We start from the raw sequence: 21,853 nt of genomic DNA on the forward strand, positions 1-21,853 counted from the left end.
AAACTGAGGAGAGCACCATTAACCACACAGAGCATGCACAAGCCCCAGTGGCAGCAGACCAAGGCGGACTTACCTTGCGGGATATAATGACAGCCATCACCACGGTACGTACTTCCCTTGAATCACGCATGGACTCATTCTACACAGAAGTTTCACTAATATGAGCCGATCTCCGAAATATAGAGCATAGAGCCAAAGAAGTAGAAGAAACCACGCAATCACTTACAACAAATACTTCAACACTCCAGAAACAAGTCCTGGATCTCCAAAACACCAGTAAGCAACTTATTGCACAACTGGATGACTATGAAGGCAGGTCGAGTCAAAATAATATCCAAATTCTTTAGAATACCAGAAAGAGCGGAGGGCCAAGCAGTAGATTTATTTGTGGAAGACCTAGTTATCTAAAACCACGCAACCTTTCCAATTACTTTTCTAAGGGCAAACTGAGTTCCGAGAGGTTGACCCAAACCAGGTGCACCACCCTGACCACTACTAGCTAGGGTCTTCAACTTCAGAGACAGCGACAATATACTACAGACCACCAGCTGCGCTCCACCAACTGAATACAAAAATAGTACCATAACCTTTTTTCCAGACTTTACTCTCTGAATAAAACAACAAAGATGTAGCTTCCTGGAGGTATAAACAGCCCTCAGGGAAAAAAACTTGAAATACGCCATGCTATTTCCAGCCAAGCTACGAGTGGAAGCAGAGGACAAAACATGGTTCTTCGAGGCCCTTGTGAATGTATGGGACTGGCTGGATGGCTGGTGAAGCTCAGCAGATAATTATTTTATAGAAAATGCAGGATCTGTAGATTCTCCTCAAGTAGTATGGGAAGCGTTTAAAATGATAACAAAGGGGCTAGCGCTTTAGTCAATAACAGAACAAGAAAAGAAAAGAAAAGACAACTCAAAGCAGTTCAGACTGATTTATTACAGGCTAAAAACAACTTTATTACAGGCTGAAAACAACTTTACACTCACTCCCGACAACCTCACTAAACATGTACTTGAAATCAAAAGGCAAGAATACACAGACCTTGCAATAGAGCCAGGCTGGATCGACGTGAGAAAGCAAATAGATGGGTAAGCACTCTACTGATAGATGGCTCAATGATATCCGACCCCCAAGAAATAGCAGAGGCCTTTGCTACATATTTTAAAGATCTAAGGTCCTCTACTGCCCCAGCTACTATGGAAGAGGTTAAAGATCTCCTAGCCGACCTCCCCATACCACGACTCTCTTAAGAGGATCGGCTGCAACCTGATGCCAATTTCCCTGGCGATGAAATTGCAACAGTGATTCGAAGCATACTGTCAGGGAAAGCTATGGGACCTAATGGCCTGCCCTCAGAATTCTACAAATTAACAGCTACTACTATAACCCCATAACTACGACAAATATACCTCAGTAGCAAACAACAGGGTAGGTTACCAGACGACCAGTGGTCCATTTGGTCTTGACTATCCCAAGATGTCCTTTGTGCCCTATGGCCAGGAGTTGGTTTGTCAGGGACATTGGCGAGTGACTACTTTGGCGCCCCTTAGCAGGAAACATGGATTGTCGCCTATGGAGAGCTCCACTCGGACTTCCCAATATTGTTTTACGCCATTGTCCTGCAGCCTCTTGTCCGGCCATCCTGTGGTCACATATGACTTCACAGCATTGAGTGTAACATCCTTTGCGTACTCTGTTTCCCATTCTTGGGCACTTATGGCCCTTTCCGGGTCTCCGTTCGTAGCTATGGCGTAGTCTTCCCATTCGTTGCAGGCCTGGTCTTCGGCTCTTTCTTTGGACGCTGCTCTGCTCAAGAAATCTGCTACCCTATTTTTGTGGCCTGGTATGTACTCAACCTCGTACACAGAGTCTAGTAGTCTCGACGTCATTTCCGTTATCCTGGGCGTAGCGTGGTCGTGCCCACTCGACGTGAGCACTTTCACTAAGGGTTTGTGGTCCGTGCATAGTAAAAACTTGCCGCTCCACAGAAACTGCCGGAACCTCTCCATTGCCCATACAGCCGCCAACATTTCCTTTTCTATGACGCTGAAGTTTTGTTCGTTCAGAGCCAGGGCTCTTGATGCAAAACTTATTGTGGCATTTCCTCCTTCGGTTGTACGTTGCGTCAGTACTGAGCCTAATCCACGATCGCTGGCATCTGTGGTCAATATGGTCAGGGCATTTTGGTCAAACCCCTGTATAGGCACGGCTTCGCAGATGTTCCGTTTCATCTCTTCAAACTCCTGCTGTTTCGCATCGGTCCACTTGAACGTTGACTTGTCCTTCAATAATTGTCACATACAATGAGTTTTTGAGGCGAAGTGGGAAACAAACTTACTATAGAACTCTGCCATCCCCAGGAAGGTTCTGATATCGTCCTTGTTCTCCATGGTGGGAGCGTCTCTGATTGCTGTCACGTTCGAGGCTTTTGGTTCGATCCCTCGATCACTGATTTCATGCCCCAGATATGTGACAGAATTCACGCCGAATTTGCATTTGTCCCACTGGGCTGTCAGCCCGTTCTGCATCAGTGTGGTCAGTACTGTCCTTACTTTTATGTTGTGGTCCTCTCTTGTTGTCCCCATTACCAATATGTCATCATGGAAAAACTGGATGCCCTCCATTTTATGGAACATACGATACATCAACTTTTGGAATACAGCGGCCGCCGAGGCCAGCCCGAATGGCATCCATAAGAATTTGTAACAGCCGAATGGTGTAATGAATGCGGTGGGATGGTTGCACGATTTGTGTAACGCCACCTGGTGATATGCTGATGTCAAGTCAATTGTGGTAAACCACCGCACTCCTCTAGTTTTTGCCAGCATTTCGTTTATTTTGGGGAGAGGGAATTTGTCCACCACAATGTTCTTGTTGAGCTCGCGGAGATCAACGCACAGCCTCACTTTACCATTTGGCTTCAGCGCCACCACCAATGGCGCTAACCACTCGGCGCTGTTGATTGCTTCTATTACTCGATTCTCCTCCAACCTCTGAAGTTCCTCCTGTACAGCTGTCCTGCACCTGAACGGAATGTTGCGTACTTTATGGCATGTGGGTTGAGCCCCTTCCTTCAAGCAGATTTTGTGCGTGAATTTCGCCATGCGCCCTATGGTCTCTCGGAAGACTGCTGAGAATTCTTCTCGCCATCCTTGCGCCTCGTGATCATGTGCGTCCGTCTTCATGTGTGCGTCCTCCCGGGTTTAGCTTGATTCCGAGGGCTCCTTGGTCTCTCCAGCCAAACACTGACGGCCCCTTCTCGGCCACGTATAGTTTTCCTTCCGTTTTTCTGCCCTTACAAATGGCATCCGGCAGTATCCCACCAATGGGATAGGTTCGCCGGTGAACGTTACCGGGTGGATGTCTGACGGTAACAGGTGCTGGCTTGTCCTGGGTGCGAACTCCTTCTCCCACACGCTTCTCTGAATGATCGTGTATGGTGATCCGGAGTCGGCCACCATGATAATTGGTATTCTTACTATCGTCATCTCGCACTTGGGCTTCTTATCTGTGGCGCACTCCAAGCCCAGGGCTTGCTCCCCCACCATCAAGATTTCATCGTCCTCCTCGGTCTCCTCATCTTCATTCTCTTTGTGTGAATCTGGTGCTATATACTTGACTTAGCTTCTTGATGTCTTCCTCCTGCAAACCTTCTCGTAGTGCCCCATGATTCCGCAATAAGAACATTTGGCACCGAACACCGGACAACCTTTGTCGTTGGGTGCGTGTGTGTTGCTTCCGGACTTGTAACATGCGTCCCTGTTCCAATTCCTGAATCCTTGCGATCTGTTGGGTTTGGGTGTGAATCTTTTCTTTTTGCGTGCTCCCATTTGTCCTGTGATCTGTTTGGTTTCTGTTGTTTTCTTGTCTAACACTTTGTATACCGCCGCTTGGATGCTTTCCTGTTTGGCTGCTTCGGCACACCTCTTCGACATCTCTGCCTTCTTCACCAAGGCCACTACTTCATTTAGAGGTGCATCACCATTCACCCACAGCTTTTCTCGTACGGACACGTTAACCTTATGCATGATTATTTGGTCTCGTATTAGTTGCTCCTGAAGCGTTCCAAAATTGCATGTGACAGATAATTTTTGTAGTGCCGCCACGTATTCGTCTACAGTCTCCCGCTTTGCCTGTTTCCTTTGGAAGAAATTGAACCGGTCTATGGCTGTGCAGATGACAGGGCAGTGGTGCGCGTCCAAATCATCTAAGGCATGCTGAAATACGTCTGTGTCTGTGGCTGGCCTTTCCCTTTTTACGAGGTGGTGGTATTGACGTTGTCCTGCTGGGCCTAGGTTATGCAGTACTATTTTCTTGCGTTGTGGGCTTGAGAACTCCTCTCCACCCTCTTCTTCTAATGCTGATAGGTAGTTGAGAAAGTACGGTTTCCAGTCCTCCCAGGGCATCTCTGGTTTCCCTACCTTGGGCAAGAAAGGCACTGGGTTCTTCAGGGAAAACGTCTGCGCGCACATGTTCCCGTTGGCGCTGACTCGTGGCTCTGGGATGTCTTCACCACCAGAGGGGGCTGTGCTGAGGTGCTCACACTCTGCTGTCTCGCTGTCCTCCTGGGGTCGACTTTCCGTCCCCTCTTGGTACTCGCCCCGGTGCGCCAGCTTAATTGGGGGCCTATAGGATGTACTACCTCACCGCTCCTCCCGCATAGTTGGCTTTGCTGTGCTTTACGGCGGGCTCTTCCTGCTGTGCTCGTGGTGGCTCCGGTGGACACCCCTGCCTTGTTGTCGCGGCACCGTGGCATCTAGTTACTAGTTTGCGGCGTCCCTGCCACGCTCCCGATACTTGTGCGGTCGGACGGGTGAATCAGTTCCTGTTGCGTGCAGGCGTAGTGGCTGGGCTCACTGTGGTCGATGCCCTGTTGTGGGTTCTAGGTGCTGCCTTGTGATGACTGGCACCCTCACGACCTTGTCGTGAGGGTGCCAGTCTTGCAGCTCTGCCCCTGTACGCCTGGCCACCCAAACCACTCGAAGCCTTGAGTTGGTTAATGTATTTATTTATTTAACAAATGCTATATAACCGGGAGAGCCGTAAAAACGTTCCTATTATTACGGAGTCCGCGCGCCAATGCCAAAACATGGCCACTGGCGGACATCCGCTGACGTCACTACGTGGCGTACGCGGTAGAGCTAGACCGATACACCACACTCCCCAGGACTCGTGGACAAAACCCACTTCCCGTCGGCTGCCACCGAACCACACTCTGCGGGACTCCCACTCTGCAGCAGGACCTCTTGTCATCCCCCGGACGGTAAGTCTTCACCTCAAATACTGGTGGCGTGGGGGGAATGGGTGACACACACAGGATCCCTCCGAGTTCTCGAGTATGCAGCTTAATTTCTCTCGATTATTCGCTGCATAGGCCAGCTCTCAACGCTTTCTTCATAGTTCCCGCCCCTCGCAGCAGGCACTCTATCCTCATGGGCTGCGCGGGGGCTGGAGCTGCTACCTGGAAATCTCTGATGCATCATCTATAGTCGCAGGGAATATGTACAGCGGCAACCCTGTTCTATGCTCCCGCTAACCTAATACTGTTTGGGCCCACTATTCTCTCAGCCACAGTCCCTCGGCGCCGGTCAGTGTATGGGCTCGCCACCTGCCCGGCAGGTCATTGCTTCTGATGCGGGTGGGCTCCGCTACAGTTCTTCCGTTTTCTCACAGCTGCCAGGGGTCAACGAAATAGGCTCTCCTTCCTCCCTCCACCGCCGCAGCCTAACTCACTTCACTCGCTGCGCGGGGGCTGGAGCTGGCGGCAGAGACTGCTTCTCCATTATAGGGCAGAGTTCATCTTCTTTGCGGGGGAGTCGGCATTTACTTTACTCCCTGTCCTCCCCTCATTAGGCTCTCTTCGCTGCCCTTGATGTTTCACCCAATCTCCGCTCAGTCGTTTCTCACCTCGTGGCAGTCTGCAGTAGAGACCGGCATCTTAGCAGTCCGGCCTCGCTCGCCTTGCCTCTCTGCCACCACTGGGCTCACATCCATGCGGGATATCTCAGCGGCAGGCACATCGATGCGGTGTGGGCTCCCACCACCTCACCTTCACCCTGGGCTCTTCACACACCCTGTGGGTCCTCCAATGATTGTCACCTGTTGCAGGGGGTGCCCATGACAGGGGAAACACACTTTCCCTCTTTACCACCTTCAAAAAGGCAGCTGCATACGCGGGATTAGCCTTCTCGTCACCAATGTATTGTGGTGCTGGACCCTAGGCCCTCATGCTCGCAAAGTAAGTACACACAGACACAATACTTGGTGGGTAGAACTGGCCGAAGGCCGTGCGCCCGGCCCCTTTTATTAGCAGGGTAAGATGTCCTGTGACGCCTGTGCTGGATGGGTATTGGGTGTAAGCCAGCCCTCAGGCAGTGGCTGGTGCTAAAACAACTAGAACATTGATCAGCAGATCACTACATCCTGCAGCAATCAGTCGTTCGGATGTGCCATTTTCCCAGCTAATACCTTGGCCTCCCTCTCGGCAGTCTCTAGCATTTGTAGGCAGGCCACTCAGTTCTGGCCTGTAACTGTACGTCCTTTAGCCAGCTCTCCGCTTGATGCACCAACGTCACTCACTTCAGCTCCAACACTGCTTCCGCTTCCTTCTCCAGGCCCCAGTGCATTCCGACACCGGGTGTCACATTGCTTAACTTCTGCTCCTGCGCAGACCGAGCACCACAGTCGATCCTCAAATTTCAGTTTCAGCACTATCTTTGTGCACTGCACAGTTTGTCAAAAAGGCTCCCTGCAGCTGGGTGAAGTCCGGAGTGCCAACATCGCGCTCGATGGCAGAAGTAACTTCAATAATGCGAAAGCTCCTCTCTTGCACATCTATTCACTACTTGCCTTGGCCACTGACTACACTGTGATTTATGTCATGCTTCCCATTCACACAGAGCACATACAAAGTAGTTCCCTTCATAGTGGTACTACTATGGCAATATGTGCTTTTTGGAGACAAAAATGTTTTTGCATGTCACAATTTTTGTTTTTGTTGATTATTGTTGGGTAAACTAGCAGGCCCTAATTAAATTATGGTCATTCTTGTTTTATTATTTCATGGTATTTGCCACCAGCATGTTCGCTTTGTCAAACGCCAGACCATCTAGGCTTTGCCAATGCTTGGAAACCAGTAATCTGACGCCCAGACTTAACATTATTTATGTATGTGATGTATGAATTGAGGGGCTGCCTTTGGTCAGGAGACTTCATCCATTTTTCTGTCAAAACTGGAAATCACATTTTACCTTTTAACTCATTGCACATCACAGCAGCCAGCCTTTTCCCTTTGGCTCCTTTCACTAAAAGTTCCTAGCAATGTACATACCTGTGCACAATTTTTAGGCGTATATGAACAAAGGTGGTTTAAAGTGTGTTTTTTTATGTTATTTTTATATTAACTTTAAGTACCAGTGAGTTGTTTTCTGTCTCTTTTGAAAAGTTGTTATGAAGTCTTTAACTCATACTGTAGCTGCTGCGATTTGAATCCTTTGTTAGGAGGCGATTTATTCTTCCTTCAAAAATAATAAAGTGCATAGCTCAATGAAAATGCTTGCACTTTAGCAAAACATCAGCATTTATGTTTTTAGCAATTATATTGGTACTTTTTTTATTGCAAGCAAATCCTTGCAGTAAAGAATAGAACAATTCACAAGCTTACCAAGACAGACATGTTCGATTTGCCAATGTTTACATTCAAACTGTTGTTAGGAGCAACATTAATGCAAGATCAAACTTCTGAGTTAAAAAAATAAACTACGAATGGTATCCTTTTTGATTGACATATATTCATGGTAATTTCAAGGTGATTTTGGGGGGCATAAATAAAATTACAGATGGGTAAAACGTGAATTACGGGGATGTTTTTCACCTTGGGGTTCTGAGTGACATCATAGAAAATGAGAGTAAAGCTTGAGATGTCGATTTGACACCTCTCAGAACCCCTCATCAAACCAAAACTATTATTTTCACTGTTACCAATGTATAATTGTATATATAGCTGCAGTTGTTAACTGTAGCCTACTATCCAGAAGATAAAGCACTGAGATCAGAGCAAAGTGATAGTATTTTTAAAATAATTTAAATACATCACTAGAGAAAACTGAATGCAATCAATACATCTAATAACATCTATTCTGTCTGTCATATCACATAGTGAGCGTCAGAATGTTTTTAAAACAGTGTTTAGTGTGACAGTCTTATTAGACCTAGCATTTACAACGATTACATGGTACTGCTTCAGGACATGAGATGTACTTTAAAATGTGCTTATGTTGTACATCTAATTATCGGAGCGCTGATTTTGACTGTTGCACAGCAGTACAATACAGCATCATTAAAAGGAGTATGAATTATGAAATGTTTGTTAAAAATTTCCACTGTAGCATATATGTATACAATTGTAAGCTGTGAGTACTAATATTACGATTTAACTCATTTGTATTTGCTATTTTTCTTTAGTAAGTAGCCCAAAACCACTGGAATTTGTATGTGAGCCCAAGGTCCCTAAAGAAGGAGAGAGCGTTACTCTAGCTTGTGTCGTGAAAGACTACTACCCTCCAGAATGTGAGGTGAGGTGGTTTCGAGGGTTTCAGTCCTTAGAGGCCGCAATTGTGGAGGCCCCTGAGTTGTGTGAAGAAACTGATCTCTACCAAAGGAAAAGCCAACTCACATTTACACCAACGAAGGACGACCATAACTCGCAGTTCTCGGTGGAGGTTATTCATTGTGGACGGCAGCTAAGAGGAACATTCCCCCTGATTTTGAAAGGTCAGTATGGCGTATCATATCAAATTCAGTGGTGTATTTCTTTGCACGTTCTTTTCCCTGCTATCTATAATGTTCTTACTACACTATTTATAGTGGTTTGATGTCCAGAGCATGGAGAAATCAGCAGTAGGAAAAAAGATTCTATATTCAAAAACGCGGAAGTGAGAACTCTTCCTGTAAACGGAATCGTGCATTGTAAGTGGTCTGCAGAGCCATTCTGGACATGGATATGGGGTACAACTTTCTGTCTTCCAGAAAGGATAACAGCCCTACCTGGGCTCTGACTTAGCACAAGAAAGGTCCAGACTTCCCTGCAACCTACGTAATGCTGTGGCGGTAGTCCTCAATGCACGCCTATGGGTGCAGCTTAAACCATTAAAAAGGAGAGATACCTTTGAAATCCTTACACTCATGTGGGAGACCTTTTAGTGTTGAAAAAAGACATGCTCTGACATTTCACATTTTGATTTTTAAGTCACTTATGTTTGGGGATTGTTGGAGAGGCCATCAAGAAGTGTCCCAGCTCCAGTTTTAGTCTCTTCACCAGTCCACTAAGTCTCAAAGTGAATGATTTTGCCATCTAGGCATTACCAGGATCTTGAGGCGTTTCTCATCATCCTGGACTAAGCCAAACACATTGATTCCTGATAGACCAATAGGGACGTCATTCCTAGCAGAGGGGGCCCGTATTTTATCATTCCCTTCAGGCAGTTACCTATAAACATCCAGAGTCCACCTACTCAGGAACTCTAGACACCAATGACGAAATGTACTAGAGCATTTTAAAGAGAGACTTTTTGGAAGGCGAACTGTCTAAGACCACATCTAGATAATTTTGTCAAACCTTCTTTTTTCTTTCTCTTGCACGTAAGATCATTGTTTTTTGCGTCTTGCCTGCTCAGGTCTATCATCCGAGTTACTTCAGTCTCCTTTCACTGAGGTTGTCCACTTGGTGCATGAGGACTTGGCTCAGATACTGACTATGATTTGTCGAGACCATGCTGTTTTCCCTTTTGTACTACCTAACAAAATTCTTCCCAGGAGACTGCATTGGGGCATTGCTTGAATAGTTAAACAAAAGTCTTAAAGGTCAAATTTGAGAAGCAGCCATGTCTGTAGTGATTCCAGAAAGACGTGTTCCTTCTTAATAGAAGTAGTGTTTCTTTATCTGCATTCCACTTCACATTCCTGTTCAGAGGCCCCATAAAATTTTCAGATTTGAATGCTGTGTTGACAGTTATTCTCCCAAGGAATTTCCTCTAGTGTTATTAAATAGTTTATGGGAAAGACGTCACTTTATTAGGATAACACCCTGAAAGTTTAGTGAAACACCCTTGATGATACAGGACTCCTTACAACATATCTCTAACACTTTCCAAAAAAGGAAGGACCGGAAGTGCTACCACGCCCTTTCGAAGTGCAGTGCAGTGCGAAGCGAAGCAAAGCAAAGCGGCTGGAGCGAAGCGGTTGCAGGAGTGGGTGCCGGAAAGCTAGAGCTGTAAATCGGAGCAGCGGCGAGCTGAGGACCGATCGAAGGGCCGAACATTTGGAGGCAGCGAGCTGGTGGCATTCTTGCAGCCAGAACTCCCGGCATCCCGAGGCTCCCCGTACCGTACCGGGTGCCGGGTGCGGGTGCGGGTGCGAGTGCGGGTCGGGCGGGAGCAGGCTGGTAGCTCTAAAGCCTTGAGGCCCTGAAGTCCCTGAAGCCCCCACGGAATCACCACAACGTCAGCCAACAGTTCAAACACCAGCAGCCAGCCATACCCTGCTGTTTAAGCACGCCAGAAAAACATCCGCCCGTCACTTTAAGACTCAAGGGCCGGTCACGGAATCCAGCAGGCAAAGGGCAGGTAGAGGGGAGCAGCAGCGAGCAGCATTCCTGCGAGAGAAGCAAACCTCGGCAGAGTTACCGGCGCAATGGGCTAAGGGCATTAAAGCACTATCTAAGCACTAATTAGGCACTATAAAGCCAATAAGCACTATTTAAGCACCAGCATTAACGCATGCATCAGTAGAATTACGGAGGAATGGAGCTCCTGATAAAACTGATTAATCTAACCGTGTGCTAAGAGCTTGTGAACGTGTGACCTGAGGGCCCAACAGTGGGATTCAAGCAGCCACCTCCTATCTTGACGAGACAGACTGTAAAAGTGACTGGATATGACAGAGAGAGTCGTCACTCTGCTAGACACCGCACATCTTCAACGCAGTTCCTCCCTGACGGCAGCTGTTCCAACTCCTTGTCGTGTGTTGTGTCCCAAGCCACCCCACAGCACCTCGTGCCACATCTAGCAAGGTTTGGTACCTGAGGAGGTGACCCGGCGGGGGAGTAGTCACTCGGCAGGACCCAAAGGGAGCAGACAGGCTTGGGAGGAGGTGCGGAAAAGTAGAGCGGGAGGCGGTGAGGATCCAAGTTTGCAGGTACGAGTGTACAAGTGTGTAAAGAACGGGAATATCAGACCACAGAGTGGAATCTCTAGGACTCCGGCCACACCAATGCTGTGGAGGGACTTGTGAAGGCAGGGTAAATACAACAGACCAGAGGAGTAGTACGAAAGATTAAAACAAAAAAAAATATTAAAACCACGCCTAGCCCCTACCCGGAGGAGTAAAACCCGGAGAGCCGGGAATACATATCCTTACGGTTTTAAAACAAGCTGGAAAAAATGAGATCTGGGAAAGTACGGCAGGATATAAGTGAAAAGACACAAAATAATGAAGAAGAGAAAAACAAGGGCACACAAAAGACTAGAAGAAGAGAGAAGAAGGTTGAACAACAAAGAGAGAGATTACTGTCTGCACCTGAACTATCTACAACCAGCCCAAAACAAAACAAGATTGGGATTCAAAAATTATTTTTCCTAAAGGACCCCATGGCAGCCATCTACGGTCAAACACAGGAACAAGTCGACCTACCCAGTCCAATTACACCAGCATCAAGGATAAAAGATAATGAGCAGCAACAATCAAATAGTAAGAAGGAGGGAAACAAAGAAGTGCAAAGAACCTATATTGAGAACAGCACAAAGCACAATCTAATAGACCAGCTACAAAACTCTCTGGCCTTTCCAAAGCTAAATAGCTATACTGGCACCTGCAAGTCTGTTGTGGTTCTAGCACAAATAAACAAAAACAACTCCCAAGTTCTTGAAAAAGACAAGGAGACAAAGACCACGGAGAAGAACAAGAGTAAGGACACCCTATCAACAAGGGAAAATAAAATGGGGGTTGAGTACATTGCCATACAGGATGACACATGGCAAACCTCATTTTCCTTACCTAATGATATAAGCTTGGACAGACAAATAGAAATAGAAATAGGAAAACAAACCCAAGAGAACCAAGACCTGCAAGTAAGCCACAGTCAAGCACAAGACCAGGAAAAGTGACCGAGTGGCAAAGAAAGGCTGGAATCTACACCGCTACATTCAGACGACAACCTTAATAATAGGGATAAAAAGCAAGAAAAATCTAAAGGATGGCAAAAAAAAAACCTAAACTTAGCGTCCCCAATTACGATTTCCTCCATGAGTAGGTCAGAAGAAGAGTCAGAAGTCCAGCAAATGCTGCCCAGAGAGGTCTACAAAGACCCATGGAGCATAACACTATTAAACACCTTGGACCAGGCAATTAAGGCCTTGAATTTCCAGTCGGACAAAATGGACGTCCAAATCGATCTAATAAACCTTATTGCTGGTCATATTTAAGGCATAAACACCAGGCTAGACCATATGACAAGTCTGCTCCAGAGATTGGTAACTGAGGGACCCCACACAGAGATCATCCAGCCGAGTTGTGTATGCGGCAAACTGGTGGACAACTTGTCAAACTTACCGGTCACACTAAAAGATATATTAGAGGCAGTCCAATCATCAGTCCTAATAAAAGAAAACAAAGTAAACATGAGCCCCAGAGGGGAAAAAAAGGTCGAAGAGGAAAATGGGAGTGCAAATAAAGTAAAAGACCTTAACCAAATCAGCGACCAAGAACAAGATATAAGCAAAACAAATGAGGAAGATTTAGATCACAGCGGGCGCAGAATAGACAACAAACAAAGCGTAACTGTCAACACAAAATCAAAGTTAACAAACAGACAAAGAAAGCGCGTCAAGAAAGGAAAAGCCCAACTCAAGGCCCCACCTTCTATAAATATGCACACAAATCCAATCTTCCACCATACCACTTTAAAGGGAGAAAAACTACCCTCGGAAGCAAATGCTTCAGAACACATTGATAAGGCCCAAGACCAAGCATTTAAGTTAAGCGCAGAGATCGGAAACATCCCAACAAACGAATCATCATCCTGCCCCTCGTCCGCAAAACAAAATCATACACAAGGAAGAACATTTTTTAATATCTTAAAAAGAAAATGTATACAATCACAGGACATACACAAGATCCAAGTTGAGGGTGATGAAAGGGTTCTTGGCCCAGAGGATGGTGCAAATCGGGTAGTTATGATTCATCAGACGGACCAAACACAAACGCCTGAGGTCAAAATAGTAAAACAAGACACGCAAACCCAAAACGCCCCCGAACAACGAGGTTATAAAACAAGATATAAGCGACAAAACCAGCAAAAGGCAATTCACAACAAAGGCCGACGAAAAATTAAATAGAAAAAACACTGATAAAAGTAAACTCAAATTACCAAGGACGAACCTGGAGTCTTAAACAAACAGACCAACACACAGAGTGTATTCAGATAATTAAACATATAATTAATGACAAAGCTGAGGATAAAAAAACAAAGATAATGTACCCATGGCCCATCCACAAAGGATAGCAGAAGCTACTGGAAAAAGAACTACAAACACCCAGAGGCTAGGAATTACAACAAATGGGAAGGGCGAAACCATAAAAGAAACACAATGGCAAGAAGAAAAAGAAGTAAAATTGTCACCCCAAACTCAAGAAGAAATTACCGAAAAGTTGTCATTCATACCGGAATATCAGACAACAGGGGGACAAGACTTTCTGAACAGAGGAAACATAATGTGGCTGCTTAGAGAAATCCCAGAACTGGACGATATATCATCTCAAGATCTTCTGTCTGTAGAATTCAAACATACCAAAAACAATCCAGAGGTAGAAGAGTCACTAACAACTTGGTCATCCAAGACCATAGGAGACAGAATACTCGCAACGAGCATGTCCTTTGAAGTATGGGGCATAGAGCTGAGGTGTCTACAACAGAGTAAATATCCATTCCCCCTCTTAAAAAATAAAATTACAGAAAAAACAAAAAAGGAAGAGGTGAACACCCAGAAATCATGCCTAAAGGGTGCATGTTCAGTAACTCCACAAAAAACACGACAAAATATAAGGAGACAGGTAAAAGCAGTGGAACAAGGATGTACTCAGGAACAGAGCTCCGACTGGTCCTGGGTTGCACAGGTCTTGAGCAATAAGTGCTCCTAGCCAGTCCAAAAGCACAAATGAGAATAATAAATTACAGCTATGGATAACGTTGGGTAACCAAAAGGAAACAGGGGAAAACCTAACTTGTAAAGAGCATTCGATCGCTTCGAATCTACATACGATCAGCATTTGCTCCTGGAATGTCCATGGCTTTAATAGTATGGGGCAAGACCATGAAACTGCAAATTTCCTGGAACAACATGACTTAATATTACTACAAGAAACCTGGAATCTGAACCAGGTTTCCATCCCTGGTTACATAGAATTTCATGTCCTTGCCGAACGATTCTCTAAATATGGACACCCAAGAGGAGGATTAACAACGTACATCACTCAGCAGTATAGATGGGAAGCGGAAGAAGTAGACATGGGGGTAAACTGGGTACAAGCAATAAAACTCACAGAGAGGCAAGATTCAAAGGCACGTATTCACAACCTATTAGTGCTTAATATGTATATACATCCGGAAAAGAAACTGAAAAACGAAAAACTGTTAATACTAATAACTTTGATCAAGGCATTACAAAGTTCTCACGAATCATATCCTATGGTCATCTCAGGAGATTTTAATAGCAATCTAATGAAAGACGACAAAATAACTCAAGATTTCAGAGTCCTGGGCCTTTCAATTCTAACTATGAAGGAAAAAGGAAACATAGTTATACCGGTAACCTTTGTAAGTGGCAATCGGAAGTCATCAATAGACTTTACAATAATGAGCAATAGCTTGTCATCAATGGTGAGTTCGTTCACGGTTGGACAACGTATAGAAAGCGACGATCTCCCATTGATTACCAAAATAAAAATGTTGGTCAGCAAGACCAAAAAACTAAATGCCGTCACTCAGCATACTGAAAAATGTAATCTACGTAAGCTGAAATGGGGCGGAAAGGATATAAAACCAACAATGGACAAATTCAAAAAAAGAATTGCTCAGACTAACACCGGAAGAAATAGAAAACCCTATGAAAACATGGGAATACCTATGTGAGGCCCTAACCAGAAACGCCCCAACCATAAAACAGAAGGCTGGAAGAATCAATACCGGGAAGGAGCCATGGTATAACATTACCTTGCGGGAGGAAAAAAGGAAAATCACACGCGAAGTTCCGAAGCAGGTAAAAATGATGAAAAATTGAAAAAAAACAGATAAGGCAAAATTAAAAGTCATGCGGAAAAGCATGAGCATGCTGAGTAAGGCAAAAAAAAAAACCAAGAAGAAATCTGGACAAAATTATTAATTGCTGGGAAATATAAAAATTCCCGATCATTCTGGGGTATTATTAATAAATTAACAAAGGACAAATACTTAAGACAGGAGGCAGGCATTGGAGAAAGTAAGTGGATCCAGCATGTCAAAAACATGTTTATTGACAGGGCGTATGGCCAAATGTGGCACTGTAAAACAGAGTGCGAACTATGCTCTAGAAACTCTGAACATGTGGAAAACATTCTAGGAATACGAAATACTCCACAGGAGGATAAGAGGAAGACACCTTCAAACGGCGAAAACTGGAAAAAAGAAGAATTACCAACAGACCCACCTTAATACCAGAAAACTCAGAAGACACGGCACCAGCCTCTGACACCCTTGTCACATTTGAACAGCTACAAATAATAATAAATCGCCTGAGAAAAGAGGTAGCTGCAGGTCCAAATGGGCTTCCAAATGCCATTTTCAAATACTCCCCTCTGGGCAGAATATTTAACACCGCTCTTTAATTCAATCTACAGACAGAACAAACTGCCCAAGTCCTGGAATGGGAGCATAATACACCCCATTTTCAAACAAGGTGATCATAACGAGTAAGCATGGGCGGAAAATCCGTTCCGCTCGCGGATTTTGCGGATTTTCGGTAAATTCACAATCCGCTAGATTCGCGAATTTCCAGCAAAATCCACGAGCGGAACAGATTGGGTCAAAAGTTCAAGCTGACTTTTGTAACTCTTTTAGAATGGCGCCGGCAAGCTGCCAGAGCCATTCTAAAATAGTTACAAAAGTCAGCTTCAACAGGAAGCTCTAATAGATAAAGTAAAGCAGGTGCTCGAGTTGAAGGTCAAATTCACTTACAAACTTGGGGTGATTAATGATTGTGTAACTTAATTTGACCTCCAACTCGAGCACCTGCTTTACTTTATCTATTAGAGCTTCCTGTTGAAGCTCTTTGTAGCTATTTTAGAATGGCGCTGGCAGCTTGCCGGCGCCATTCTAAGTGGGGCTGAGGGCAGAAGGGCACAAAAGTAGGACACAGGGCAGAAGGGGATAAAAAATGAGTGGGGCAGAGGGCAGAAGGGCACAGAAACGAGTGGTACGAAGGGCAGATGGGCATAAAAAACGAGAGGGTGGAAGTGATTAACCAGGCAAAAAAAAAACCTGCGAACACGCAAAGCGCCCCGTGAACACCCGCGAACACGCAAAGTGCCCCGCGAATACCCGCGAACTCGCAAAAATTAAAAAATCTGCAAATTCGCACGAATTCGCGAATTTTGCAGATTGCGAATTTGCAAATTCGCGGAACGCGAATTTGCAAAATTCGCCCATGCTTAATAACGAGCCGGGGAACTACAGGCTGATATCGCTGATGGACGTGGAGGCAAAACTATATGGGTCATGCCTATGTCACATCTTCAAGACTGGATGGAAGACACAAAGATAATTCCTATGTTCCAAACTGGTTTTCGGCCAAGGACGGGTACACTAACAAACCTGACAACCCTGGCTCTACTGAAGGCAAAAGCTGAAACAAATAAGACCAGACTTTTCGCTTTTTTTATAGATCTGCGTGCAGCGTTTGACAGGGTGAACCAAACCCAATTGTGGAAAAAATTAAGTGCATGGGGCCTTCCGAAGATCCTACTGGAGGCAATAATGAGTTTGTACAGTAACACCTGGGCACGAGTAAAATTGGGAGACGGAAGCAGTATTAGGGCCGAAATTGACACACAACAGGGCCTAAAACATGGCTGTGTACTGGCCCCAAGTTTATTTAATCTTTATATGGCAGACATCGTCAGTCACATGCAGGTCGGGGAAGGTCATCCACCACACCTGTCAAAACCCCAATTCCCTTCTTGCAGTATGCGGACGACATTGTTGTTCTGAGTCAAACTCCAATAGGCCTGCAAAGGATGATCAACAATCTAGTAACCTACTTGGAACATGAAGTCTTGGAACTAAACACAAACATAACCAAAGTGATCCGCATTGTAGACCCAAAAAAATCAACATTTAAATGGTACGCAAGCAGCTCCCCAATAAAGGAGGAAACATCATACAAGTACCTAGGTCTGAAACTGGGGCGAGGCCAAACAAACAAAGAACACAAATTAGATTTAAAGGCAAAAGCACAGTCCCTGATTTACGCTTACAGACAATTACAGAATAAACTAAGTTGCCCAAACTACACACACTTGCTGAACGTGATAAAAGCGCAAACACTACCCACCTTGTCATACGCATTGGTTACCTGGTGCGGTAAAGAGGCGGGGCTGTTAAACAGCCTACAAACAAAAGTATACAAGGTGGCGTTAAACCTCCCAAAATCAGCATCACCGGCGCAGGTTCAATTAGAATTCGGCCTGCTGAACCAGAAGTATGGGTACTTTTGTGAAACTCTGTCACAAAATACGTATATCAGAAGAAGGCTCCCTGGACAACCTGTGCTGGAAAGAAATCGAATCCCAGATGGAAAAGCACCCCCCCACACAGTTGGGGCGTTGTCTTGTCCCAATCCTTGAGTTGTATAAGTCTGGAATCAACGTGGGACCAGGTGCCAGATAGAAACAGCTTTGATATAATTACAAACAAAGCTGTAAAATGGAAATCCTATCTGGAAGACAAATCAAGTATTGCAAAACGACGACACAGTTGGACAGTGATAAGCTCTTATTCCGGGATAAAACCACAGCCTTACTTAGAAAGCCATTTCAACATGCCTATAAAACAAAGATATATAGAATATCGGCTGCGCCTACAGTTTTCAAAGGACCTTTTACCATCCTGGAAAGGTAGTCACACGGACCCTTTTTGCCGCCTATGCGGGTATCAAAATGAAACATTAATTCACCTGCTATGTGTTTTCTTAGCTCTCATGGAATTAAGGAAACGGTTCTTAAAAAACATTTTTAATAAACTGAACATTCGAACATGCAGGCAAGCTGTAATTCGATGGCTAGATGGATCGTCCCCTATGTTGGCTTGTAGGGGGTTAAATATATGAGAAAGGTGCAATCTCTCTTACAACAAGCGGAAACAGGGGAGTCATGTGAAGAGAAATTGCATACTTGAGAACATTTATCCACGCACAGAAGTGTACATCTGAAATTAAATAATAGAGAGATCGTTTTTAATTATATGGTCCACTCAATCAAACTTGTTAAAGGTTAAGCACAGTTTTTATTGGTTTTAACGATGATTCTCATATGTATTTTTGTAATAATTTTTAATAATTGTAAACAATAAACTTGACTTCACTTGATTAGTGAAACACCCAATAGCAGTAGTAAGTGTATTCGATTAGAAACATGATCATTACATCTAAAAGCCATCCTTTCTTGCTTCTTTACATTATTCTGTGTAAGAAGAGATTTTGATTTACTAAGAAAAACGTTTTAAAAATTCTAAAAACATTCAAATAATTAAAAATAGAAACATCAAAGTGTTAAGTTAAGTAACAACCATTCAGCCCCTTTTATAACATCATGGTTTTCATTCATATTTAGGGCCAGATGTACGACCCTTTCATTTAGTGCCTCGCAATTTGCGACACATTGCGAGTCCCAAATTGCGAGGCACTAAATGAAATGTACAACAGTTTTATTGCACTGTTTTGCGATTCCCAATGGGGGCCAAAATTACGAGGCTCATTAATATTAATGAGCCTCTCGCAATTTACGAGCCCATTGGGAATGACAGCCCTCCCAGGGATGGTGGCCCGCTGGGCTCAGCAGACCACCATATTAAGGACTGCTTTTTAATAAAGCAGCTTTTTTTTAATGCAGCCCGTTTTCCTTTTCAGTTTCATTTTTTTAAGGGCAGGCAGTTGTCTATGGGACCACTGCCTGCTCTTAAAAAATATTTTTCAACATACAAGGGGAAGGGGCCCTCTGGGGACCCCTTCCCCTTTGCGAGTGATTGCGAGTGATTTACCACCTACTTCAAGTAGGTGGTAAACTACGAGTGTTTTGGGGCCGCAAATGCAGTCGAAAAAGCTAGTACATAGCATGTTGACTCGCTATTAGAAAGGGAGGCCCCTTCATAATAGCGAGAGTCGCAAATGCTATTTTTCTAGTCAATTTGTACATGCTATTACCCTTTTTTGCAGGCGCAAACAGGAGATTCTCCCGTTTGCGGCCACAAAAAAGGGTCACACATCTGACCCCTAGACCTTAGCCACCATGCATGTAGAATGTAAAAACAAGCCAACTTGTTGAATCTGATCTGAAAAAACGTAATGCATCTACGGGGCGCAAAAAGGTCAACAAGCTGGAATGATCTATTTTTTCCTCAGGTTGGCATAACAAGGGCAGAAAAATATAAAGTGCTCTACAATTTCTGGACTGGCATTACACATAGGGCACAGTGAAGTTACAGTCACATTAGTCCATCTACTTTTCAAGGCATTCAATGGGAGTAACCCTAATCTAAACTGTATATAAAGTGTTCATCCTTGAGGGGGTTCAACATCATCCATATAGGAATCATACTTAAAACAATTTTTTAAATATAGGAAACGAATGGGTAAAGTACTAGGTGTTCTGGTTTCAATGGAAAATTGATCAACAAGATCCCAATACCTTTTTTTATGCTAAGGACTCATTCTTCTAGTAATAGACTGTGGATCATCCCACATGAATCCAAGCCCCAATTTGTAAATCTATTGCCTTACTTTCCTAATAACAGATTAGTCGTCCTGTTTGCCTATGGAGTGTTAGTAACTCCTCCACTGCCTCTTTTACTGGTATCTGAGTGTTACGGGTCCAAAGTCTTATCCAAAACATTAGCGCTTTGAGGACAGCTGAATGGTTAATGGACCTTAACCCAAGGTCCTGACGAAGTGGTATTAACTGCGTATTTCTTGGGAGGTTCAGGAATGCTCTTACATTTTTCTTTGGATACTTCTAGCTGGTTCAGGTGCTCCACATCCCACAGTTCTGCCCCATACAAGACTCTGCCATGTCCTCTAGCCTGATAAATTTCTAAAATTGGGGATATTGGGCGATAGGGAGATGTTTTAGCTTTCTTAATTATTGAACTATCCACGTATTTTAATGAAAGGATGCTCTTCTGAATTTGGGAAGTCCAATTCAGGTTCTCACTAATTCTAACCCCCAGATAATAAAACACCTTAACCTGATCTAAATTTTGTATTCCAAGCCTCAATTTCCCCCTTGTTGACTTGTAGGGATTGAAAACCATAAACTTGGGGGCACATTAGCAAGAACCTCGTTAAAATTATCACTGTTTTAGGGGCAGGAAACTGCCGCTAAAACGGCGATATTGGGCTTGCTGATATGCATTATAGAATTCCAACAGAAGCCCAGGTTAGATGTGTAGGACATCTAACCTGGGCTTCTATTGGAATTCTATAATGCATGCAAGCCCATTATCGCCGTTTTAGCAGCAGTTTCCTACCGCTAAAACTGCGATAATTTTAACGAGGTTCTTGCTAATATGCCCCTTTAGTTTTAGTACAGTTTATTTCCAAACCCCGCTCTTCACAGGCTGCTGCAAACTTTGTTAGCACTTTCTTAATTCCCATTGGGCTTTTTGAGATGAGCAAGGTATGATCTGCAAATAAAAGACAAGGGATTTGTTTACCAGCTAATTTTGGTGGGTCTCCACCACAATTGTAGAGATCACGAATGAGCCCATTCATATTAGGGGTAAATAATGACTGCACTAACGCGCAACCCTGCGGTACCCCCTTTGTTTTGGAATATCCTTAGTTAGGCTGCCATCCGAGTTCCACCTGACTTTGGCGAAATTTCCCAGATGTAAGCATACCAGGAGATGGAGTAAACCACCAGGGAGACCAAGCGCCCTGAGGGCAGCCCAGAGCTTTGCACGATCTATAGAATCAAATGCAGTTTTTCGATCTACAAACACGACATACAGGTGGCCCTTTTTGATGTTAACCTTCTTCCAGATAAGCAGCAGGAAACAAAACACAAGGTCTAAGGTAATCGTGGAAGGTCTAAAGTCAGCTTGCAAGTGGGAAAGTATATCAAATTCCTCCATGCAGCTCTGTAGATGTGTTAAAATCATTTTGCTAAATATTTTCTGTGAAACATCTTTGAGAATGATTGGCCTATAATGTGATTGGTCCCCCTTATCTCCTTTTTTAAAATATGGGTATTATTTCAGCCCCCTTCCACAACGCGGAAATATTCCCACCTTTTGTAATTGCTGTGAAAACTGTGTGGAGCAAAAGGCCCCATATATCGGGCTCAGAACGATACAAATCACCCGGTAATCTATATAAACCTTGGGCCACGCCAGACTGTTTCCTCTAAGGAGAAGCTAATTAAGGTTCCGACAGGTTGTTCTATATTGCAGACATATCTGACAATACTATCACATTCTCCAACTTGGGAACCTTCCCTGAGTAAAAACTTTCGAAATACTCTTCCCAAACTTGAGGTTGTAAATAAAAGT

At 44.4% G+C, this 21,853-nt stretch overlaps 1 protein-coding gene across 1 annotated transcript in view; it reads left to right on the top strand.

The window, feature by feature from the left end:
* Positions 1-21,853, top strand: part of LOC147731089 (uncharacterized) — a 407,202-nt gene that overhangs the window by 293,396 nt on the left and 91,953 nt on the right. The window contains exon 8 of the mRNA XM_086956055.1: positions 8,467-8,775. Coding sequence (XP_086812181.1) covers positions 8,467-8,775 — 309 coding nt within the window. The remainder of the gene's footprint in view (positions 1-8,466; positions 8,776-21,853) is intronic.

The sequence above is a fragment of the Lissotriton vulgaris genome, chromosome 2_1, assembly GCF_964263255.1.
Source record: "Lissotriton vulgaris chromosome 2_1, aLisVul1.2, whole genome shotgun sequence".
Classification (NCBI taxonomy): domain Eukaryota; kingdom Metazoa; phylum Chordata; class Amphibia; order Caudata; family Salamandridae; genus Lissotriton; species Lissotriton vulgaris.